This window comes from Scylla paramamosain, chromosome 4, assembly GCF_035594125.1.
Source record: "Scylla paramamosain isolate STU-SP2022 chromosome 4, ASM3559412v1, whole genome shotgun sequence".
Taxonomy (NCBI): domain Eukaryota; kingdom Metazoa; phylum Arthropoda; class Malacostraca; order Decapoda; family Portunidae; genus Scylla; species Scylla paramamosain.
Window position 1 is genome coordinate 12916838 of NC_087154.1, and position 26264 is coordinate 12943101.

General features: G+C 37.7%; 1 protein-coding gene across 3 annotated transcripts in view; it reads right to left on the reverse strand.

The window, feature by feature from the left end:
- The window catches only part of LOC135099748 (inactive hydroxysteroid dehydrogenase-like protein 1), a 145431-nt gene that overhangs the window by 1407 nt on the left and 117760 nt on the right, over window positions 1-26264 (reverse strand). The window contains exons 7-9 of one of the 3 annotated variants that reach the window (XM_064002254.1): window positions 19392-19521; window positions 16459-16565; window positions 620-697 (exon numbers count right to left, since the gene is read on the reverse strand). In XM_064002254.1, the coding sequence (XP_063858324.1) occupies window positions 629-697; window positions 16459-16565; window positions 19392-19521 (306 nt within the window). In that variant the 3' untranslated portion in view covers window positions 620-628. Of the gene's footprint in view, window positions 1-619; window positions 698-15880; window positions 16294-16458; window positions 16566-19391; window positions 19522-26264 lie in introns of those variants that run through there. The other 2 variants (XM_064002253.1, XM_064002255.1) reach the window with 2 other exon arrangements.

Consider the following 26264-nt stretch of genomic DNA (forward strand, 5'->3'; position numbering starts at 1 on the left):
TTAATAATTACTATATATATTAAACAATGAACTAATGTAAAGGGATAAGTTACTAGAAATGCTCCATAAATGTATCTATCAAGGAAAGAAAATGTGTAGGTTATGTAACTGGAACTCTCCACAAATATTTATATTTAGAAGAGATAAATGATAGGAGTTATAATCCTGAAAGGATCAAAAGAATAATGGAAATGGATACTTTGGCAAATGAAATAAGTATTGTAATTTGCTGCTGTTACTAAAGAGAGATTTATAACAAAGATATTCTACCTGTTTTAATCTATGGATCAGAAATCTGAAGTATTACAAAAGGCTTAAAATAAAAATTTGAGCATTTAAAGGGGTATAGAGAAATATGAAAAAGACTATCAAGGTTTAAAGAAGACTTGAAAATTGAAGACACATTGACTACAATTTAAGATGAAAAGTGGACAAAGGCAAGATACACCATAAGATGAACAGATAACAATGAATGACAAATTAAGGATGGTGATAGACGGAAGGTCACAGAAAAAACAAGAAGAAATGAGATAGGTAATACACAAAGATGACTGGAGAAGATCAAGGAAGGCATTAATTTTGCAGTGGAATCCTAGATGGTGATGAAAAAAATACTTACATGTATGTTTCATACAGATAATCTGGTGATAAAGAAGCTTGCTGCCAGCCACAAAGGCGAGCACTCCATCACCCATGCCTGAAATATGGTCTACTTTGAGGAAAGTGAATTTCTAACCACTAATAAAAGAATTATGTAAAGCCTGATTTAAAAAAAAAGCCCACTCAAATGTCAGCTCCCAAAGTAATATCAGATAGTATGATCAAATAGCAGAAGATAAGTGTCTTGAAACCTCCCTCTTGAAAAAAGTCAGGTCATAGGAAGGAGAAAATACAGATACAGGCAAGGAAATCCAAAGTTTACCAGAGAAAGGGATGAATAATTGAGAATAATGATTAACTCTTGTATTAGAGGTGGACAGAATAGGGGTGACAGAAAGTAAGTCTTGTGCAGCAAAGCCATGGGAGGAAGAGGAAGCATGCAGTCAGCAAGATCAGTAGAGCAGTTAGCTTGAAAATAGCAATAGAAGATAGCAAGAGATGCAACATTGCAGCAATGAAGAGAGGCTCAAGACAGTTGGTTAAAGGAGAGGAGTGGATAAGATGAAAAGCTTCTGATTCCACTCTGTCCAAAAGAGTGCTATGAGTGGAAATGCTCCTCCTCCCCCACCCCCCCCCGTACATGTGAAGCATACTTCATACATGAGCTGGTGGAGACAATTCAGAATATCTAACTTCATAGAAGCTGTTTTAGCTAGAGATGAGATGTGAAGTTTCCAGCTTGATTACACTATGTAAGAAAATTTCAATTTTGTCTTGTCCTTGGCCCCAAATCATAATTTTCCAGTTATTTCCATTTAAACAAAATAGAAAAAAGTTATTTTGATCCTAAAACTTTGCTTTTGTAGTTAGAACAATGAATTCATATTTTTGCCTTATTTTATTATAATATGGATTACTTTTGGTTTTCATGTCAGGTAAAGACCTCTGCAAAATCTCAATTGCTTATCTAATTGCTTTTGAAGTACTGCAAATAAATTAAAACAATGAAAGAAAAATATAAAGTGCTCTAAAGATTTCTAATTTTAATAATTCTTGAAATGACCAGATCTGGCAAGAAATTTCTCATATTTAGAAGAATTTGCTTACATTTCACAAATCTCAAATCTTCCAGAATGTACTACCAAACACTTTTAGAAATTTCTAGAACATTTTAGAACATTTTATTCAATGTAAACATTTCCAGAGTATTCTAGAACTTTCTAGAATACAGTAGAAATATGTACTCGTATAAGTATAAAAATTTCCTAGAAGCTACAAGAATTTTCCAGAATGATTTAGAATATTCTAAAGTAGGTTCAGGAATATTCTAGAAAGATTGAGAATATTCTGGAAAACATTCTAGAAAGACTAAGAATATTTTTGAGTACTGCTTGACAATATAAAAGTAGGGGCTTGCAGACCACCAATCAGTTTTGCTTTGACTGCCTGAGAAGACACATCACAAGAGGTGAAATGGCATCAAGAGGCTGCAATCATTCTCCAGATGCATTCTGCTACATACTCGTATGTGGTCAATTCAAGAAAAGAGCAAAGTTCACCATGACAGCATCTACAAAAAATGTGTGAAGTTTACAAAGCATATTTTGCTGTGCCAGTTGGAGACCAAGACAAGACCTGGGCACCTCATTTTACTTGTGTTAAGAGAACACTAGAAGATAAAATAGCTGTTAGTTTTTCAAGAGTAAAATCCATTTAAGAATTAAGAATAAAAATAAAATAAGTTTAACAGAAACTCATACTGTTCTTTTACAGGATGGTAAAGAGGGGAAAACACAGCCATGAAATGTGCTATTCCTAGAATAGGGTGTGAACCTGCTGATCACTCGACTGCTTTTTCTGCATGGTGAATCCTTCCAAATGCCAATCTGGGAAAATGCACCAGATGTTTTCTATCCAGACATCCCATCTTCCATTGCACCAGTGCCACACGGTTCAGATTTTCCTTTACCAGCTCCTCCAGAAAGAAGTCAACTATCAGAAAAAAGCAGCAAGTTAGAAGATGAGCTAAGACTGTGACATCACAGATATAGTTGTAGTTGAGAGGATCCTTACTCTCCAAATCAGAGACCTCATTGACCTCATCAGAGATCTTGGTAAGCTTTTGATTTCAAGGCTGAAGGAATGGGATTTACTTGATAACAGTGTGTAAGTGACCAGTCAAAGAAAACATCACAAACATTTCTCCAGTTTTTTTGCAAAGGAGGACAGGGTATGCTACTGCTGTGATGTATCAGGTTTGTTTGATGCTATTGGAATTGCTTGCAGTGTAGATGAATGGAGACTCTTCATTGACAGCTCCTCCAAAAGCCTGAAAGCTGTACTTCTGTACAACGGAAACAGGTATCCATCTCTGCCTCTTGCTCATTCTGTGCATCTTAAGGAGGACTAAAGTAGTGTAAAGCTTCTACTGGAAACATTGAACTGCAACAAGTATAGAGACTTCAAGATGGTGGCTTTCTTGATGGGACTGCAAGGAGGTTTCACCAAGAATCCCTGTTTTCTTTACCTTTGAGACAGTAGAGACACAGCAGCACATTACCAGAGAAAGTGTCTACTTAGACTTGAAGAAAGCATTTGACAAAGTACCACACCAAAGATTGCTATGGATGACAAAAAAAAATTATTGAAAAATTGGAGGAAGACTGCTGGAGCGGATGGAGGGTTATCTGGATGATAGAGGGATGAGAATTGTAATACAAGACCAAAATTCATCTTGGCTAAAAGTAACTAGTCGTGTCCCACAGGGGTCAGTGTTGGGAGCGATAATGTTTGTAATATATGTGAATGACATAAATGAAGAAATAGATAGTTATATGAGCTTATCTGTGGATGATGCTAAGCTGATGAGAAGGATAGAAAATGTAAATGACTGTATGGTACTGCAAGATGATTTAAATAAGATAAAATAGATGGAGTAAATCTTGGCAAATGGAATTTAATTTAAGTAAATGTAAAGTAATGGAGTTCGGTAGGAGTAAGAAAAGAATACAATATCATTATGAGATGGAAGATGTGAAGTTAAAGAAGTCAAAAGGGGAAGTGGATTTGGGAGTAACAGTTACTGAAAATCTGACTCTGGACAGATACATTGATGAAATTACTGGAGAGACAATGAATTTGTTAAAAAAAAAGTAAGAATGGCATTCTCATATTTGGATAAAGAAATGATAAAAAAAGTTGATTTACATGATAAGACCAAGATTAGAATATGCAACAGTGGTGTGGTCTCCTCATACAAAGAGGAATATTATAAAATTAGAAAGAGTACAAAGAGCAGTCACTAAGATGGTTCCAGAGTTGAGTAAATCAACCTATGAAGAGAGATTAAGAATGTTGGAAATTCCTACCCTTGAAAATAGGAGAGAGAGAGAGAGATTTAATAAACATCTATAGAATGATAAATGGTATGGAAAATGTGGACAAAGGTTTTATAAATTCCGACACATGGAGTACAAGGGGACACAATAAGAAGTTGAAGAAAGTTAACTGTAGAAGAGACATTAAGAAGTATAGTTTTCCTCACAGAAGTGTAAACAAATAGAATGAACTCAGTGAAGACATTGTAAATGCTGAAACTTTTAAGACCAAACTAGATAGATATAGAGACGAGATACTATGAGATTGCTCCCCTCCTGTAAACCACAACTAGGTAAATGAGCCATTGGTGAATCCTCAAAAGGTTTTGTTTCCTCCACTACACATCAAACTGGGTCTCATGAAAGTCTGTTACAGTTCTTGACAAGGAGTCTACTAACTTCATGTATCTTCAAGACTTTTTTTCCTAAGCTTTCAGAGGCAAAGGTGAAAGCTGGTATCTTCACTGGTCCACAAGTAAGGACAATTATGGAGTGCTCAAAATTTCTACAGAAGCTCACAGAAAAGGAGAAAAAAACTTGGGAGTGTTTCACTGCTGTAGTACAGGGCTTTCTTGGTAACAACAAGGATGATAACTATATGGAACTGGTTGAAGCTTTAATGAAAAGCTATGGTGAGATGGGCTGCAGAATGTCCTTGAAGGTCCATTTCCTAGATGCTCACCTCGACAACTTCAAGGAGAATATGGGAGCATATTCAGTAGAAAAAGGAAAGCACTTCCACCAAGATATAATGAACTTTGAACAGAGATATCAGGGATCCTTCAATGAAAACATGATGGGAGACTACATTTGGGGACTCATGCGTGAAAGTGATTTGTTGTATTCACGCAAATCACTGAAACTGTTCATTTTAATCCTAAAAATCAGTTTCAGAAGTTTTAAAATAAATTTTTGTGTCATTTGAATTTATGTTTTTTGTTTTCTGTTCAAAAATGGTGAAAATGGTGAAATTGAGCTATTTTAGGTAAAAAAATCATTCTAAAAGCCTTAAAAGCAAAGTTTGACAGGAATAATAGACATTTTATATTGTTTTGCAATGAAGAGTTGGAAAATAACACTTGCTTGTCAAAGACAAAAATCGTGTTACATTGTGTTATAAGTAAAGGACAGACCAAGAATGTTCAGTGTAGAATAGGACAGTTGAGTGACACTGAAGAAGAGAGGATAATTATCTGTAAAACTGTGTAAAGCTAATAGATAGAGGAACTGAGATTTTGAGACACTGAACAATAGTAAGTTAGTTCTGCCCAAATCAGAAATTTTAGAGATCAAAAGTCAGGGGCCGTACCTACGAAGAATACTTAGTATTTTGATCCACTTACACTCAAGTATTGTCAGGGAGCACTTAGCTGAGCAGAGTACTTAACCCAATTGTCTACACTATGGGTCGAAAATGGGTTGTCATAGAGAATTTTTTCCAAATAAAAAAAATCTTAAACGAGAGACTTTTAGGAAATTATTCTGTCAATTAAAATTTGATAAGGAATGACCACATAAAAAAAAAAGGTCTAATCTATGGTATTTTATGGTATTTCTTTTGACTGTTTGTGAAGCAATATGATAACAGACAAAAATCAGTGATCAATGAGTTCACTACCAGCTGTACAATAAATTTCCCCATGTATATATTTTTTGTTTTGTGTGTGTGTGTGTGTGTTTTGGTATATATCTTTAGTGTAATTATTATTCTCTTTCCTGCAGTATTTTTGCATAAAAATATAAGAACATATGACTTGTAAGTGAGGGATAACAGGGTGCGCGTCACACAATCAGGCAGTGTGATCAATGTTTGTTTGTGTGTGTTCTACTTTCTCTCCTGCACCATCTCACAATAAAAATATAAAGACATAATGTGAGTGCTAAGGAGGTCCAGTAACTCAGTTCAATCTTGTGTTGACACAATATAAGAAATTAAAAACTCTATCAAAAATCATGCTAATTTCAACTGATATGGAGCATTTCAGAGACAAAAGGCATGATATTTTTTAAAGGTGGTAAGGTTCTCTCTCTCTCTCTCTCTCTCTCTCTCTCTCTCTCTCTCTCTCTCTCTCTCTCTCTCTTTGGGAGTTGCCATGGCAATGGACTTCCACCCTCCACTCTACAACCTACCCAGCTATCCCCCACCCACATCAGCTGTTTTATTGGACATTGAGTTCAAGGTCATGACTGACAAGTTTATCACCAAAGCTCTGAATACATGCTACCCATGAAAACTACAACATAAGGGGAGAGAGAGAGAGAGAGAGAGAGAGAGAGAGAGAGAGAGAGAGAGAGAGAGAGAGAGAGAGAGAGAGAGAGAGAGAGAGAGAGAGAGAGAGAGAGAGAGAGAGAGAGAGAGAGAGAGAGAGAGAGAGAGAGAGAGAGAGAGAGACAGAGACAGAGACGAGAGAGAGAGAGAGAGACAGAGACAGAGAGAGAGAGAGAGAGAGAGAGAGAGAGAGAAAGAGAGGGGGGGGGGAATGAAGGAAGAAAGATCATTGTAACTGACAATAGTAGGATTATGATGACTCAGAGAGAGAGAGAGAGAGAGAGAGAGAGAGAGAGAGAGAGAGAGAGAGAGAGAGAGAGAGAGAGAGAGAGAGAGAGAGAGAGAGAGAGAGAGAGAGAGAGAGAGGGGAATGAAGGAAGAGAGATCATTGTAACTGACAATAGTAGGATTATGATGACTCAGAGAGAGAGAGAGAGAGAGAGAGAGAGAGAGAGAGAGAGAGAGAGAGAGAGAGAGAGAGAGAGAGAGAGAGAGAGAGAGAGAGAGAGAGAGAGAGAGAGAGAGAGAGAGAGAGAGAGGAATGAAGGAAGAAAGATCATTGTAACTCACAACAGTAGGATTATGATGAATCAGGAGAGAGAGAGAGAGAGAGAGAGAGAGAGAGAGAGAGAGAGAGAGAGAGAGAGAGAGAGAGAGAGAGAGAGAGAGAGAGAGAGAGAGAGAGAGAGAGAGAGAGAGAGAGAGAGAGAGAGAGAGAGAGAGAGGGGGGGGAGGGCAGCAGCAGCTTTTTTTTTTTTTTTGTAGGAAGGACACTGGCCAAGGGCAACAAAAATCTAATAAAAAAAATGCCCACTGAAATGCCAGTCCCATAAAAGGGTTAAAGCAGTGGTCAAAAATTGATGAATAAGTGTCTTGAAACCTCCCTCTTGAAGGAATTCAAGTCATAGGAAGGTGGAAATACAGAAGCAGGCAGGGAGTTCCACAGTTTACCAGAGAAAGGGATGAATGATTGAGAATACTGGTTAACTCTTGCATTAGAGAGGTGGACAGAATAGGGGTGAGAGAAAGAAGAAAGTCTTGTGCAGCGAGGCTGCGGAAGGAGGGGAGGCATGCAGTTAGCAAGATCAGAAGAGCAGTTAGCATGAAAATAGTGGTAGAAGACAGCTAGATATGCAACATTGCGGCGGTGAGAGAGAGGCTGAAGACAGTCAGTTAGAGGAGAGGAGTTGATGAGACGAAAAGCTTTTGATTCCACCCTGTCTAGAAGAGCAATATGAGTGGAACCCCCCCAGACATGTGAAGCATACTCCATACATGGACGGATAAGGCCCTTGTACAGAGTTAGCAGCTGGGGGTGTGAGAAAAACTGGCGGAGATGTCTCAGAACGCCTAACTTCATAGAAGCTGTTTTAGCTAGAGATGAGATGTCAGTTTCCAGTTCAGATTATAAGTAAAGGACAGACCGAGGATGTTCAGTGTAGAAGAGGGGACAGATGAGTGTCATTGAGGAAGAGGGGATAGTTGTCTGGAAGGTTGTGTCAAGTTGATGGAGGAATTGAGTTTTTGAGGCATTGAACAATACCAAGTTTGCTCTGCCCCAATCAGAAATTTTTGAAAGATCAGAAGTCAAGCGTTCTGTGACTTCCCTGCGTGATATGTTCACCTCCTGAAGGGTTGGACGTCTATGAAAAGACGTGGAAAAGTGCAGGGTGGTATCATCAGCGTAGGAGTGGATAGGACAAGAAGTTTGGTTTAGAAGATCATTAATGAATAATAAGAAGAGAGTGGGTGACAGGACAGAACCCTGAGGAACACCACTGTTAATAGATTTAGAAGAACAGTGACCGTCTACCACAGCAGCAATAGAACGGTCAGAAAGGAAACTTGAGATGAAGTTACAGAGAGAAGGATAGAAACCGTAGGAGGGTAGTTTGGAAATCAAAGATTTGTGCCAGACTCTATCAAAAGCTTTTGATATGTCCAAGGCAACAGCAAAAGTTTCACCAAAATCTCTAAAAGAGGATGACCAAGACTCAGTAAGGAAAGCCAGAAGATCACCAGTAGAGCGGCCTTGACGGAACCCATACTGGCAATCAGATAGAAGGTTGTGAAGTGATAGATGTTTAAGAATCTTCCTGTTGAGGATAGATTCAAAAACTTTAGATAGGCAGGAAATTAAAGCAATAGGATGGTAGTTTGAGGGATTAGAACGGTCACCCTTTTTAGGAACAGGTTGAATGTAGGCAAACTTCCAGCAAGAAGGAAAGGTAGATGTTGACAGACGGAGCTGAAAGAGTTTGACTAGGCAAGGTGCAGGCACGGAGGCACAGTTTCGGAGAACAATAGGTGGGATCCCATCAGGTCCATAAGCCCTTCGAGGGTTTAGGCCAGCGAGGGCATGGAAAACATCATTGCGAAGAATTTTAATACGTGGCATGAAGTAGTCAGAGGGTGGAGGAGAGGGAGGAACAAGCCCAGAACTGTCCAAGGTAGAGTTTTTAGCAAAGGTTTGAGCGAAGAGTTCAGCTTTAGAAATAGATGTGATAGCAGTGGTGCCATCTGGTTGAAATAGAGGAGGGAAAGAAGAAGAAGCAAAGTTATTGGAGATATTTTTGGCTAGATGCCAGAAATCATGAGGGGAGTTAGATCTTGAAAGGTTTTGACATTTTCTGTTAATGAAGGAGTTTTGGCTAGTTGGAGAACAGACTTGACATGGTTCCGGGCAGAAATATAAAGTGCATGAGATTCTGGTGATGAAAGGCTTAAGTACCTTTTGTGGGCCACCTCTCTATCATGTATAGCACGAGAACAAGCTGTGTTAAACCAAGGTTTACTTGGTTTACAAGCTATAAAGGAGTTAGCTGCTTGCGACCACTGCAGTGGGTGAGGGAGGGCTGAGGGAGTTAGCTAGCTACCCTTTGTGGAATAGAAATCTTGCAACTTTTCATAAATATGCATTGCAGCATGCAGACAAGAGCTTATCAGCTTATGTGACTGGGTGCACTTACTGGGTGTATGATTGCTTAGTGCTTACAGACACATCCCCTGACTTTATAGATGACCCTGATGAAGGCTTAGCAGATGTGATGACAAAACTGGTCTTGCCATGGAATTTGAAAGTGATGAGGAAATAGATGACATAGATTATGAAGAGTGGCTCCTATGGAGAAATAGCAAGACATTAGTAAGAAACAGGTTAGTTAATTCATTGACCAGTTTTTTAGATGAAAGTATGACAATTACTAATCGTATTACCAGGTGAGCTATGGGAATATAAAATCACATTAGAGAAACCAAGAGAAATTTGGATGTAGAGAAGTCCATAACATGGGCCAATAGTGTGAAAGGTAGACCAACTGTGAACATATCCAGTGTTGTAGAATGTCTTTTGAGAGACGTGAGATCAGTAAATTCAGAACAAATGGTGTGGGACTTGTTCATAACATCTAATAAGATGGAATATTGTGCATTAATCAGAAAATTGAAGGTATAATTGCAGAAATTTCTCAGAGGCCTTCAAATAATGATAAACTCCCATCACACATCAGGGTAACAGACTGCATTGAAAAGTTTTTTTGGTTTGTTGTATGCATGAGGTTTATTAGGCTGAAACAAATATAAAACAGTTTTCAGGGAAGAATTTGGTCATCTGTATTTGGTGCAGTAAGGTCTGTGAATAGATTTGGATTTTTACATGCAAACCTAACTTTTGGTAATGTTGATACCAGACATCAGAGATGGCAACATGACTGGTTTGCTACAGTCAAGGATTTTTCTTTTTATTTAAAGACCATGCCTGTTCAGTATTAGAGCTAGGTGATTTCTTGACCATTGATGAAATTTATATTCTTGTAGAAATCAAATTCAGGCAGTACAATAAGAGCAAACCTAAATGATATGGCCTGTTGCATAAATTTGTGAATGTGGTAAGAATTCCATTCACCTTCAGGACAATAGTATACCTAGGTAAACCTTCAGGAGAGCCTGGGCCTCACTACATCTGTAGTTCACTTTCAACGGTTAAGATTCTTGTAAGTCACATACAAGAATTTGTAGACCTTAGTAGCAGTCTAGACAGTATAACCAGCCTAGAGTTGTTTCAATGGCTTCAAACACAAGGTATTGCTGGCTTAAGTGACTATAGATTGCATAAGAAAAGGCATACCATCAGAGATAAAGGCAGTCACTGGAAGGGAAGAAATCATACCAGGTGTACCAGACTAAAGATAATGAGGAAATGACTGAATTCTTGGTGTAGTACCCACCAAAAGTAATGGTCAGAAAAAGTATTCCTTCTCAGTACAGTCCCCCTATATTAGGTATTACCAAGAATGATGGTGCAAGAAAGCCAGCCAAATATAAATTGTATGATTTCATTAAGGGATGAAGTGACAGAATAGATCAGAGAATATTTTTTTATACAGTGCACACAAAATGTTGCATATGGACAGTGAATGCCCTAACATACATACTCAACACTGCAGGAAAATTCAGGGTTTATCTAATTAAAACTAATGTTGACCCTAGAAAACATACATAACTTGTTTGTGGTTGGAACTTAGTGAAGGTATTTTGTAATCCCCAAATTGAAAGGAGGAAATCTGAGGCTTGTACTTTTATGTGAATTACAATGGGTAAGATGGACCTGATATTAGGACATAGAAGACAGGTAGAGGAAGCCATGACAGAAGTAATACATAAGAATAAAAAGAGGAATATGTGTCATGCTTGCCTAGATTTTCTTGCCTAGATGCTCTCCTTGTTGATGTGCATCCATCTTCATTGTGAATACTTAAATATTAGAAAAGGGAGCTGAGACACTTCACCCACAACACTTAACTTCATTGTCTTCTAAATGTACTTCAGCAGAGTAAGTGTTTTGTTTTTGCCAATACTTAAGTGTAAGATTTGAAAATTTTGTCTGCTAAGTGTACTTAACAATACTAAGTATTCTTCATAGGTATGGCCCCAGACCTTCCCTGCATGAGCTGTTTACTTCCTGAAGGGTTGGACGTCTACAAAAAGACATGGAAAAGTGCAGGGTGGTATCATTGGTGTGAATAGGACAAGAAGTTTGGTTTAGATCATTGATGAATAATACAAAGAGAGTGAGGAAAGAACCCTAAGGAACACCACTGTTAATATACTTTGGAGAACAGTGACCTACCACAGCAGCAATAGAATAGTCAGAAAAGATACTTGAGATGAAGTTACTGAGAGAAGGATAGAAGCCATAGGAGGATAGTTTGGATATCAAAGTTTTGTGCCAGATTTGTGCCAGAATCCATACTGGTGATCAGATAGGAAGAAAGTTGTGAAGTGATAGATGTTTAGGAATCTTCCTGTTGAGGATAGATTCAAAAATTTTAGAGAGGCAGGAAATTAAAGCAATATGACAAAAATTTGTGGGATTAGAACAGACACCCTTTTCAGGAATAGGCTGAGTGTAGACAAACTTCCAACAAGAAGGACAGGTACATGTTAATAGACAATTGGAAGAGTTTGACTAGGCAAGGTGCAAAGAGACAGTTTCAGAGAACAATAGGAGGGACCTCATCAAGTCCATAAGCCTTCCAAGGGTTATGACTAGCAAGGGGTTTGGAAAACATCACTGTGAAGGAGCTTAATTAATAGCATGAAGTAGTCAGAGGATGGGGAGAGGGAGGAATAGGCTCTGATATATTCTGACACTTTCTATTGTCATGACACCAGGTTCAGCTCCTCTCACAGCTGCCACTAACTCAGATCAGCTTCCCTAAACTACCTCATGCGTAGTTTAGTGAGGGGCCCTGCAATGATTACCAAGGATGAGGTTGCCACTCTGTTTTTACCTGAACATGGAGAAAGGAATAACAAACACACAACAGACACAACACACTTCACTTGTTGGGGAAGAATCCTACAACCACATTCTAGGATGTACAGCTATGGCAAAGAACACCCATCTATGAGGTTTATAATGTTCTGTGAGCTACTGTCCCCTCCAGACAAACCCACCCATACTTGCAGAACATTACATCCTCCTGCTGGACAGTAATATTTACAGCCTCCCTGGATGACAGTACCACCCAGACACAGTAAAGCCTGGGGAGGGAATAAACTACTATGGCACAACAGAGAATCTCTAAATCCTCTAGGTCCAAAGCTCTCAACAGAACTCTGAATCCCAGTACCATTTCATGACACAAAAGGACAATAAACCAAATACAAGACAACAGACAGGGGCAAGCACAAGGATTCCTTGTCACCCACAAGTGTAACTGGCACAACATTCAGTCAATCCTGGTGTTTCTCCTACTTTATTGGCATATATATATATATATATATATATATATATATATATATATATATATTTATATATATATATATATATATATATATATATATATATATATATATATATATATATAGTGGAACCTCAGTTACCGAATGTCTCCCTTTCTGAACAACTTGGTTTTTTGAAGAGAAAAATGAACTAGTAATTGCTTCGCTTGCCATACCATAATTCAGTTTTTAAACAAAGTTACTTGATTTCAAATACTACAAAAAAGTAGCAAAAACTACCATTTATTACTAATTTATAGTTTCTATAAATATTTCCTTCTTTTTTTATATATTTGGAGGAAAGACACTGAGGGTAAGAGAGTAATTCAATCTTTGAAATAAGTTAAATGTGATCCTGTTGGAGAACTTTGATGTAAACAAACAAAGTTCAGTGCTCAGTAGTAATCCCAAGCCTCCTGTGGCTCTCTCTCTGACCCACAATGCCATCACTACTGCACAACTGCATTTTCCTAGTAGCTTTTCCCAGCAGCAAGATGTCTAGGTGTTATGATCACCTCCATTTTGAGTGGGTTGCTCTTCTCTGTCACTCTGTAAGGCTTCCCTCAATTGATCGGTGACAAAGAGAATGCCTGCATAGTCCAAACAATGTCTTTTGATGAGTTCTGTATCACTAAGCTCATTTAATACATCCTTTCCTGGATAAAAAAATTTCTAACCTGGAGATGTTGTGGAATGACTATCTTAACAGTGGGATCGTCAGTCATTACTTGCTAAGACATGGTGGACCAGTGTCTGAGAACAGATTAATCTATTTTACATTGATTCCTATTGGGGAAATAGTTTCGGTTTTCAAACAGCATTCAGGAACAAACTAAGTTTGAAAACCGAAAGAAAAAAAAAAAATAAAATAAATAAATATATATATATATATATATATATATATATATATATATATATATATATAATTATATATATAATATATATATTATATATATATATATATATATATTATATATATATATATATATATATATATATATATATATATATATATATATATATATATATATATATATATATATATATATATATATATATATATATATATATATATATATATATATATATATATATATATATATATATATATATATATATATATATATATATATCCCAATTCTGTGCCAATACTCCCTTCCTTGAAACACTAAGCCTGTCCCATATGCAGTCAGAAGCCCCACTGAGCATGGGAACAAGATTGGGGATGCTTTTTCACTCTGCTGCAATGGGTGGGGGTGGTACAGGAGAAGGGATGGGAGGATGACACACCTCTGTCTGCCCTTGCCACACTCATCACTAGCATCGCTCCACAAAACAATTCTCTTTTGAAAATTACTGTGAACAAATTACAAGGGCTGCATGGAATCTACTTACTCTATAGGCAAGGTCAGCTCTTCTACTATAAAATATGTTTGACTCAATATGAGGTAACAAAAGGAAGTAAGGAAATTTAATTGGAGGAGGAGATTGAGTATATGCTTGGAGTTTTTTAAGTAAACTGATTGGGGGGTTGGGCAGGCACTCATTACACTTCAGGTATCTTCTGTCTCCTCTCGTTCATCCTCCTTCCCTCTTCCTTTCTTCTCATCCTCTTCCTTCTCATCTTCTTTCTACATTCTATCTTGCTGCATGCAACACTATTAATGAAGAAGTTTTGAATAACTGATGTGCATCTCCATATCAGACACCATCACCTTTGTTATGTGATCAGCATAGAGATGGGTCTTTAACATCGAAGCAATAGTCATTCCAAGGAAAATCAGAATAATACCTTCTTAGGTTCCCTAAATTACCAAAGGCAAAATGCCAGAGGCACTTCCACTTTTGTGGGATCCTGGAGAGGAAATGGAGTGATAGGACAAGATACAGATATGAGGTTGTGATCAGAGGAGCCCAACGGAGAAAATAGAGTGGCAGTATAAGCAGAAGGAATCATGCCAAGGCTGCATGGGAGTTACAGGAAAAAAATCTGTTACTGGAGAATGTGTCTGTGAGGAATATGTAGTAGATGCTTCATGATGACTTGGGCTACTAAAGTTACTTTGCCTTAGAAAAAAAAAAAAAAAAAAACTGCAGCAGAGAAGGATAACAGAGTCGAACTTTCCAAGAAATGTTTAAAATGGAATGAGGAGTAATACAAAACTGTGCTCTGGAGTGATGTGGCAGCTTTTACTGTCACCAAAACATCTTCATCGTTGAGTGTATGAAGCCAGGCTGCAAAGCCTTGGACCTCAAGTACACCTCTAAGTTTGTTAAGCACCCAGCATCTCTTATGGTTTGGAGCTGCTTTACATACTATGGAGCTGGTAAATCAAGGATTCTTAATGCTAATGAAAAGTGTTATCCGAAACAATTATCCAGAACTTCTGAATGATGTGCTGTGTGATTCGTTTGAGAGAGAGAGAGAGAGAGAGAGAGAGAGAGAGAGAGAGAGAGAGAGAGAGAGAGAGAGAGAGAGAGAGAGAGAGAGAGAGAGAGAGAGAGAGAGAGAGAGAGAGAGAGAGAGAGAGAGAGAGAGAGAGAGAGAGAGAGAGAGAGAGAGAGAGAGAGAGAGAGAGAGGAATGAAGGAAGAAAGATCATTGTAACTCACAACAGTAGGATTATGATGAATCAGGAGAGAGAGAGAGAGAGAGAGAGAGAGAGAGAGAGAGAGAGAGAGAGAGAGAGAGAGAGAGAGAGAGAGAGAGAGAGAGAGAGAGAGAGAGAGAGAGAGAGAGAGAGAGAGAGAGAGAGAGAGAGAGAGAAATATAGCAACAGTGTTTATGCAAGATTCTGCTCCCGTACATATTGCTAAGTCTATTACACAATGGCAAACAGGCTGTGAGGCTCCTCTGGTTTAAATTTGACTGGCTTGGGAACAGCCGAGATATAAATCCAATTGAAAACTTATGGTCACACATGCATGGTATGAGAACATAACACTGTTTTGGCTAAATCTCTTCAGAATGAATGTTGATCAGGTATAGGCATACACAGACTGATCTAAATCATGGTACTGATAATTTTTTTTCTTAGCCAAGAAATATGAAAATGAAGGTATCATCAAAAGAAGACCACTTTGAAAACAACAATATTTTAAATATTCAATATTCAGTATTGTAAAATATATGACAGCACTAAACTTGTGCCTTAATGCACACTGTTTTTGTCACTGGATGCACTATATCCATGCTGGAAGGAGAGAGAGAGAGAGAGAGAGAGAGAGAGAGAGAGAGAGAGAGAGAGAGAGAGAGAGAGAGAGAGAGAGAGAGAGAGAGAGAGAGAGAGAGAGAGAGAGAGAGAGAGAGAGAGAGAGAGAGAGAGAGAGAGAGAGAGAGAGAGAGAGAGAGAGAGAGCAGTGTGCATGCAGGGGAGTGGCTGCCTGTCACAACATAACAAGGAAACATTTTCAGGAGGTATGCATAACTAATACATCCTCACAACCATGAAGCTTTCATACCAGCTTCCCTTCACCCAGCAGGTCTACTGTTGCTATGTGACCAGCCCAGCAGTCAATGCCTAATAAGAGCCACTTCCAAGCTAAAGTGATAGCTTTGTGGCTGACTAAACCCAGTAGCATCAAGCCTCTACATTTTTATTTTATTTTATTTTTTTTATGGAGGGACATGGATTATTATGGTAACATTTATTACATTGTATCATACTTTGTAGAATCACTTCTATCTTGGGGGGAAGTACAATATGTTGGCTGCAGCTATGGCACCAAGATTGCCACCAACCCACAGATTTTCACTTGTACCCTGGGACCAGTAAAGGACAATCACTAAAAGTCCTTTGTTTTCCTGCATTCTGCCTTACTACCCTACACAAACAAAAGATGAAGCACACATATTTCCTTAATATCCCCATGAAAAATAATGTGTAATTATCAGCTGACCTTATATTACAAGTTTCTGAATACTCACCAAAACTCCATACAGCCAGTATCCAGATGTGATATGGGCATACCCTAAGGTTGAAAGAGCATGTGCTGCAAACACAGACTGATGAGGGGTGACAAATTTGAAGACACCTAAAAGACAGAAATTATATAAAATCAAACAGTTCAAATACTCATCCTAATTCTGAAAACAAAGTACTGTAAAACACCCAAACTTTAGATACTTTTTACATATTTTTTTATGAATAATAATGTGTAAAATAGTGTGATATTGTCTCTTGCTGTCAAAGGGTTACAAGGGACAGTATGTATTTTATAAATATAACAAAAAAAAGATCAGCCACATTAAACTCTTGGGTTATTTTTAATCTCAAGTTCCTCAAAGTTAGGAACAAATTTTCCAACTTTAGACTGCCCTTCCAGACTTCTGTCATCCATGTAAAAAAAGAAAAAGAAAAAAAAAATGGCACTCATGACTTGAGTTATACATATTCTTTTTGGTTACTCCATAAGGGAGTGGGAAATCAGGCCTGGCCCTGAATGCCTTGCACCTTTCCTACAACTTCAACTGTCCAGAGACATTGCATCAGATCATTGGGAATGCTGGCACATTATTCTAGGTGGATACCTGGATTTTCTGAAAAGATATGAACTACTCAAGCTAAAGACTTTCCTCTCACAAAAGCAGCTTTTGAGGCTCTGAAGACTGAGACTGCTGATTCAATAGTACAAGCAGTGGACCTTATGGCTGCCTTTACAGTGGAAACAGATGCATCTGATCATGCAACTCCTGTTACTCTTACCCAGAATGAATGGCCTGTTGCCTTTTCATACAGATATTCTCTTGAAGTGAACAAAAACACTGCAATGGAAAAGGAAGCTTACACTATAGTGGAATCTCTTAAGAAGTGGCAGCACTACCCTTGGGATGACATTTCTGACTCATTATTGATCAAAGGAATGTAGCTTTTATATTTAACAGTAAAATCAAGAAGGATAAGATAGCTAGATGGCATGCTGAATTGTCTTGTTACCATTATGATATAGTGTACAAGACTGGTAAGGAAAATGTAAGAGCAGATGCCTTGTCATGTGTGTGTTGTGCCACTGGTATGGATAAATTGAAGGAACAACATGACAATTTGTGCTATCTTGCAGCCAACTGTATGATTAATTTTGTCAGAGGGTGGAATCTACCATAGTTGACAGAAGAGGGCAGGCAGGTAACAAAGGTTTGTTCTGTATGCTCCAAGCTGAAGCCTCTCTTTCACAAATCTGACTGGTAATTTGATCAAGGCAATGCAACCCTTTGAAAGACTGAATGTGGATATCAAGGGCCCACTTCCCTCATGTTTAATAAACAATCAATGTTAATCATTGTAGATGAGTTTTCACATTTCCCATTTATTTTTTCTTGCTCAGATATTTCATCAGAGACTGTAATTCACTACCTAGTACAACTATCTACTATCTTTGGAGTGCCAGCATATATTCACACTGACAGGGGAGCTTCCTTCATGTCCACACAGCTCAAAGAATTCCTCATCAAGAGAGGGTTGGCAATGAGTTGTACCACTCCTTATAATCATGGGGGAAATGGCCAGGTGGAACAGTATAATGGGATAATCTGGAAGATAGTGATGCTGGCCTTCAAATCAAGAAGCCTGGAAGTGCACCAATGGGAGGAGGTCTTGCCTTACATTCTCTCCATTCTTTGCTATGCACAGCTACCAATTGCACTCCACATGAATGACTTTGAAATTGAAGATGCAGATAATGTTAAGGAAAAATGGGTTGAATTTCTAAGGATGTATAATTCTGCTGTGGAGAAATTTGTACCTAAAGGAGGAGCAAGATGTAGAAAGGGTAAAGAATGGTTCAATACAAAATGCACAGAGGCTAGAAATCATAAATCAAATACTTGGAATAGATGGAGATTATCTTCAGGTTGCACACTGCCTACCTGGCTCACGTGTAAAGGTCCAGCTCTCCTAAAAAGACAGGTATGGTATAGCAAAAATGATCCTTTGGAGATTGTAGAGGCTAATCTAGAGTATGCTCATGTCAAACTTCAAGACAGCATAGTACCCACTGTTTCTTCAAGACATCTAGTTCCAGTATCGAGGGAAGACTATAGCACCAGCCATGAACTAGGACAACTGACTCTGACTTCTGCAGATAGCAGATCTTCTCAAGAGCTGGGATCTAGCAAAGAAGCTACTCTTCCTGGAGATGAAGTGGCAGTGGATACTGATACCAGAGCCTGCAAACCTGCCACAGTCCTCAAGGAAGTCAGAGCAGTTCCAATGTCTACTTGCTTATCTACAGAATTATCAGCTTCAAATTTTTTCTAGGTTGGGAGAATGTAGTAGACTGAAAAATGTTTGCCCTGTAGTCTCTTACATTAGACTTGAGGTCTCTACCTGACTAGAATGAGTCTGGTTGTCATGTTAAGAGGAGGTTAATGTGTTTCTCTTTTTGTAGCATTTATATGAGCTACTTTAAGTGGTGATGCTTAAATATTACAACATTTTTGTACCATGTTATATATGTAGTGTATAAAAAAAAAGCCTTATTATTTTGTTAAGCAGGTGAGTTAATCATACTTTATGTCTTGCAGAATTTAGTCAAGAACTAAAGTTCAATAAAACCACACTTCTGGTGACTCCTAGTTGCTTCATATACATTTCAAAAGTTTTCTGTGCATTACTTACAATACTTTTTCATATAACTGTACTAAATACAGTTTAACAGTTAAAAATGCCTGTTCTGTGTGAACAAGGTTTAGCAGAATAAAAAAGTAAAGCTGATTTTTTCCCCTTTGATTGTTTTTCATCCACACATATTCAAGCTTGTTTAACATGATTTTTACGTAATAATCTTCAAAGATCACACTACCTACTGATTATTGAGGTATGACCATGCAAGCACAAAAAGACTGCACATGAACAAAATTACCATGAAGAACTGACATCCCAGTATAGTGAGTCACTTTATGAGGGATTTCAGCAGGCAGCACAGTTTGCACTACTATGCCATGGGATTGGAGTGAATGGCGCAGAACTTCAGAATAACTGGTAAGGAAAACCTGCAAAAGAATAGTAAGTATTATTTCACAATGCTGAATAAAATAAGTGGTTAAATGAATGTAAATTTGAGGAAGAATCACTAAAGAAAATAATAGAACAACAAGAAAATGAGAAACAAAACCTTAGACAAAAAGTGGTAAATGTTATTAAAGAAGAGAAAAAGTTAGTGAGAGACACTATAGAAAAATATAAACAAGTAACTGTATTTGGTTTAAAGGAAGAGAAAATATTAAGTAAAATTCAAAAAGAGGAAAAGGAAATGTTGAATAAGTTACTGAAGAAAGTGACTGACTGATGAAGACAGCCAGGTAATAAAAGCAAGTGAAAGAGTTCCATAGAATTGGGAAATATGAAGAAAAAAATCAGACCCATATGAATAAGGTTTGCAACACAGGTACAAACAGAAGTGATTAATGGGTCTTGGAGCTTGTCTGGAGATTAAGAATATAAGAATGTATGGATAAACAGAGATATGGATGAGACTGAAAGGTTGAACCAAAAGGAGCTGGTAAATGAGGGTAAACAAAAAAATGAACAATGAACAGAGAAGTTTTTCTGGAGAGTCAGAGATATGAGAATAAAGAAATGGTACATCAAACAGTAAGTAAGGTATGTTATACTAATGTAAATGGATTAATGTGTCAACTAAACTGGAATTAAATGAGTTGTTAAGCAGAACTGCACCGGATGTTGTTGTATTATGTGAAACAAAATAGAAAAGTGAATGGGGAACTCCTGACACTGGTGATGATAAATATGATTTATGGATGAAAAATGGAAGTGACAAAGGAGGAGGTGGAGTGACAATTCTGACTAAAAAAATGTGTCAAAGTGGAGAAGGTAATAAAAAGTGAAGACAAGTCTGAAATTCTACAAGTGGTGATTAGAAGTGGAAATGGAAAGATAATGAATTGTGTAGGAGTGTATGTGCCACCTATGACCAATGCTTGGCAAAGAGAAGAGTGTGAAGAAATATTGGTATATGTGTTAAAAGGTCTTGAAAAGATAGTGATGGAAAGTAGTGATATAATTATCGTTGGTGATTTTAACTGTAAGGAAATAAATTGGGAGACAATGACAACTACTGGAAATGAGAGCTCATGAAGTAATAGACTATTGAACTGGGCAGTGGAAAACTTGATGACTCACTGGGTAGATTGTGATGCCAGATTTAGTGGAAGAGATAAACCATCAAGACGATTTAGTGTTTACCAAGGGCATGAAAATTATTGAAACTATATACTATGATAGCTCTCTAGGTAAAAGTGATCTGTGTTGATGGAATTTAATTTGAAAAATGAAAATGTAATCATTGATGAAAATTATAAGGTAAAAAGATTTAAATATAGTAAAGCTTACTTTCAAAAATTAAGAAAATACTTTGTTGCCATGGACTGGAAAGACTTTGAAGATGCAGATGATGTCAGGAAAAATGGGATGAATTTATAAGGATGTATAATTCTGCTGTGGAGAAATTTGTACTTAAAGGAGGAGTGAGATGTCGAAAGGGTAAAGAATGGTTCAATACAAAATGCAAAGAGGCTAGAAATCATAAATCAAATGCTTGGAATAGATGGAAGAGGAAAACTGAGATCAGATGGGAGGAATATACTGATGCTAGAAACAAGTACATTGAGATAATAAGAATGGAGAGAAGAAACTATGAAAGAGATATAATAAATAAGTGTATAAATGAACCCAAACTATTCTTTAGACATATTAATGGGAAGATGAAGAAGGAAGGTGTATCAAGATTAAAAGTTGAAGGAAAAATTTATGATGATGCGCAGGACATGGCAGAGGTTATGAACAATAGTTTAAGACTGGTATTTACTGTGGAAGGGGAGTTTGATGCTGGAAAGGATAAGTTGGTGAGGAATATACTGAGTACAGTCCCAGTCAGTAATGAAGAAATACTTAAGATGATGGAAGAACTTGAAGTAAATAAAGCAACTGGTCCAGATGGGGTATCAAACTGGATATTGAAGGAATGTAGAGAACAACAGGTTGATAAAATTCAGTCTAGTTGTGACATCACTATCACAGGGAAGAGTACCAAAAGATTGGAAGAGAGCAAATATTACACCAATATCCAAAGGAGGAAATAAGGAAATCCACTAAATTATAGACCAGTGTCCTTGACTAGTGTTGTAGGAAAATTATGTGAAAGAACAATAAAGGAAAGATGGATGGAACACTTGGAAAGAGATAGTTTTAGAAAATTGTCAATTTGGATTTAGGAGGGGAAGATCATGCTCCATGAACTTATTGTCCCTTTATTCAAGGGTAGCTGATATTGTGCAAGAGAGAGATGGATGGGTGGAAGAAAGCATTTGACAAAATACCACACCGAAGATTACTACGGAAGATAAAAAAATATGGAAAAATTGGAGGAAGACTGCTGGAGTGGATGGAGGATTATCTGGATGATAGAGAGATGAGAACTGTAATACAAGACCAAAATTCATCTTGGCTGAAAGTAACTAGTGGTGTCCCACAGGGGTCAGTGTTGGGAGCGATAATGTTTGTAATACATGTAAACAACACAAATGAAGAAATAGATAATTATATGAACTTATTTGTGAATGATGCTAAGGTGATGAGAAGGGTAGAAAATGTAAATGACAGTATGGTACTGCAAGATGATTTAAATAAGATAAATAGATGGAGTAAATCTTGGCAAATGGAATTTAATTTAAGTAAATGTAAAGTAATGGAGTTTGATAAGAGTAAGAAAAGAATACAATATCATTATGAGATGGAAGGTGTGAAGTTAAAGAGGTCAAAAGAGGAAGTGGATTTGGGAGTAAGAGTTACTAAAAATTTGACCCTGGACAGACACATTGATAAAAATTACTGGAGAGACGATGAACTGGTTAAAAAAAGTAAGAATGGCATTCTCATATTTGGATAAAGAAATGATAAAAAGTTGTTGATTTTCATGATGAGACCAAGATTGGAATATGCAGCAGTGGTGTGGTCTCCTCATACAAAAAGGAATATTATAAAATTAGAAAGAGTACAAAGAGCAGTCACTAAGATGATTCGAGAGTTGAGTAAATCAACCTATGGAGAGATTAAGAATGTTGGAAATTCCTACCCTTGAAAATAGGTGAGAGAGAGAGAGAGAGAGAGAGAGAGGAGATTTAATAAACATCTATAGAATGATAAATGGTATGGAAAATGTGGACAAAGAAGGTTTTATAAATTCAGACTCACAGAATACAAGGGGACACAATAAGAAATTGAAGAAAGTTAACTGTAGAAGAGACATTAAGTACAGTTTTCCTCACAGAAGCGTGAACAAATGGGATGAACTGAGTGAAGATGTTGCAAATGCCAAAACTGTCAGTGCTTTAAATTCCAAACTAGATAGATATAGAGATGGGATACTATGAGATTACTCCTCTTCAGTAAACCACAACTAGGTAAACACACACACACACACACACACACACACACACACACACACACACACACACACACACACACACAAAAAAAAAAAAAAAAAAAAAAAAAAAAAAACTCCTCACTGCAAACAATTCTGGAGCGACTGCAGACGTGGATGGAGGAGGGCAGGATGACCATCAACCACAGTAAAACTGTGGTGATGCATTTCTGTACCTCCTCTGTACCAGTGCCCCCTCCCCAGCTCACAGTGGGCCCTCACCCCCTCCAGGTTGTCCAATGTGCCAAGCTTCTCGGAGTCACGGTGGATGACCAGCTGACCTGGAAGCAGCATGTCGCCAGCACCTTAAGATCAGCTACCTACAGGCTGTACATGCTGCGCAGACTCAGGTCGCTGGGGACGCCGATAGATGAGTTAAGGGGGGTTACCTCACCTTCATCCTCCCCAAACTCATGTACGCCTCCCCAGCATGGTCCTCCTCCCTCACACACACTCAACAGCTACAGCTAGAGAGTGTGCAGAAAAGGGCATGCAGGATCATCTTGGCCCTGCCTACACCACCTATGAAGAAGCCCTGACCACCCAGAGTCTGTCCAGACTATCCACCAGGCACTGAGAGGCTCTGGAGAAGTTTGGAAGGGGACTACCGCATCATCCACGTCTCAGAAACATGCTACCGCCTGACGTGCCTCGCCCGGTCCATGCCACCAGACACCACAAGATAACGCCCCTAAAGGCGCCGCGCACGAACCGGTACAGACTCGATGCGATTCCCACCATGGTGCGAGTCATCAATCATTAGTCCCTTCTAGATTAGACTTACCTTTAGGATTAATGTTAAGTATTTCCCCATCCCCTCTGTATATTTTCAGTTTGTTAACTGCCTAAATAATAAACCGTTTATTATTATTATTACTATTATTACGCGCGCTGCCCAGCTGATCGGACACATCCACAGCAGCCCCAAGGATTTACCCAGGTTTTGGTTGTACAGGGAGGTCAAGCTTGAGTCCTCTCTCCATAATAAGGAACTGTGTTATGTGTGAGTGCAGGGGGAAGTGAAGTGTAAATCGGGAAGTGGCCTAAAGGGTGATATGGGAGAGTTGTGAAAGGTAAACATTGTCAGTGATATCAACAGGGAAGATGGTGGCCGATATGGCAAATGTTTTTAAAGGTTTCAAGGATGAGGACCTCAGTGTAACTCATACAAATAAATGAATGTGGAAAATTGAAGAAAATGTGAAAATATGAAAAAAAAAATACGTAGCATTGGAGTGATAATAAAAATGTGGAAGGAAGAGAGAGAAGTGGGTGGTGACAATGTAAGAAAGATATCCAGTGATTTAACAGAGATGAAGAAGAGAGAGAGAGAGATGGAAAAAGAAAAAAAAAAAAAAACTGAGAGAAGAGATGACAAAAATAGTATGCTTAAACAAGAAGTACAGTGAAGAAATCAAGAAACTCAAGGAAGAAAAATGAGGAGTTAAAGAAAGCTTTACAAGAGAGAGAGAGAGAAATTAAGGTTGGGAGACTAAAAGAGTTAGGAAGTCAAAAGCTGGAAAGAGGACAGAACAACAATGAAATGTGGACATGGAGGAAATAATAAGGAAACAGCAACAGGAACACAATAAAGACATGGAAAAGCAAGTAATTAAAATAAGGGAAAAAAGTAATCTTGTGAGAGACACAGTATAGAGAAAGATGTGTGTGGTGGTATTTGGGGGTCAAGGAGACCCTACCCATAAAAATAGCTAGAAAGAAATGAGAGATGAAAAGGGCTAAGGAAATTATACCATAAGTGGAAAAGGAGAGGAGATAGTTGAACAAATTGAAGAGATTTACAGGATTGGAAAGTATGACAAAAATGGAACAAGGCTGAAAATAAGATTCACATCACAAACAGCAGTGGAACATGGAAATTGGCAAAAGTAGAAGGAATGAGGGGAATATGGATAAAAAGAGACATGAACAAAGAAGAGACAAGTAAACTAAGAGTTGAGAGTAGAGGCCCAGTCAAAAAATGAGGAGAGAACAAAGGAACAAGCAAGCAGACTCATGAAAGTGAGGAAATGGTGGCACAAAGATGCCATGGAAGATCACCAAGTGGAAGTGTAAAAATTATATAAACAAATATAAATGGTTTAGTGTTGAGCCTATTAGAACTTAAAGACTACCTAAAGAACAATAAACCAGATGTATGTTTAACAGAAACTAAACTGAAAGAGGAAATAAAGATGAGATTTGCAAAGGAAGGTTATACCACATGGAGGAGAGACAGAAAAGGAAAAGGAGGAGGAGTGATGATATTGGTAAAAGAGGATATTGTTGTTGAGGAAGTGGAATATGGTGATGGAATGGTAGAAACCTTGAGTGTTGTGATTAAGATCAAAGGAAATGAAAAAAGGAAAGCTATTGTGATGCACATACAACTAAAAACTAATGCATGGAAGAACAACAGATATAAAATCATGCAACTAGAAACAAGAAATAGCATAGAGGAAATGATAAGGAAAAGTAACAAAGTATTCTCTGCAGGTGACTTCAATACTAAAGGGAGGAGATGGAAGTGAAAGAAAATGCCAGGTTATGGAGCGAAGAACTTATGCATACCATGATGGTGAATACAATGAGACAGTGGGTGAATGAACCTACAAGCTGCAGAGAAGAACCATCACAGTTGAGCTTAATGTTTATGAAAACCTCAGAAAATAGACGAAGTGTACATTGTCTGAGTCCAATGGAAAGAAGTGATCATGTGACAATAGAAATAGTACCACAGGAAGAAACAGTGTTGCACAGGAGAGAAAAATTTTAAAATGGGAGAATGAAGTTTGCTAAGGCAAACTTTGCAGAGCTTAACAAATTTTAAGGATAAATTAATTGGAAAGAGCTATTTGAGGTAAAGTAGTGCAAGAAAATAGGAGAAATTTTTGAGCAAATACAGAAAGGGGATGCAACAGTTTGTACCAAGTTATAAAATAAAAACTTGGAAACATGAATGGCATAATGCCAGTTGTGTAAAAAGCAAAAAAAAGAGCATGGAGCATGGAGGAAAATTATTAAAAAACTGAACAGAAATACTAGGGAAGAATACAGAAAGACAAGGAATGAATATGGTATAATAATAAGAAAGAAATTTTAAAAGTGACATAGTAAAAAAATACAAGAACCCAAATTCTACAGATACGTAAATGGAGAAATGAAACATAAGGATGACATAAATAAGTTGAAAAGTGAAGAAGGAATTTATGAAACTACTGAGGAGGTGAGTGAACTAATGAATGAGAGTTTTCAATCTCTGTTTACAAAGGAAACCGATTTTGTGGCACCGAA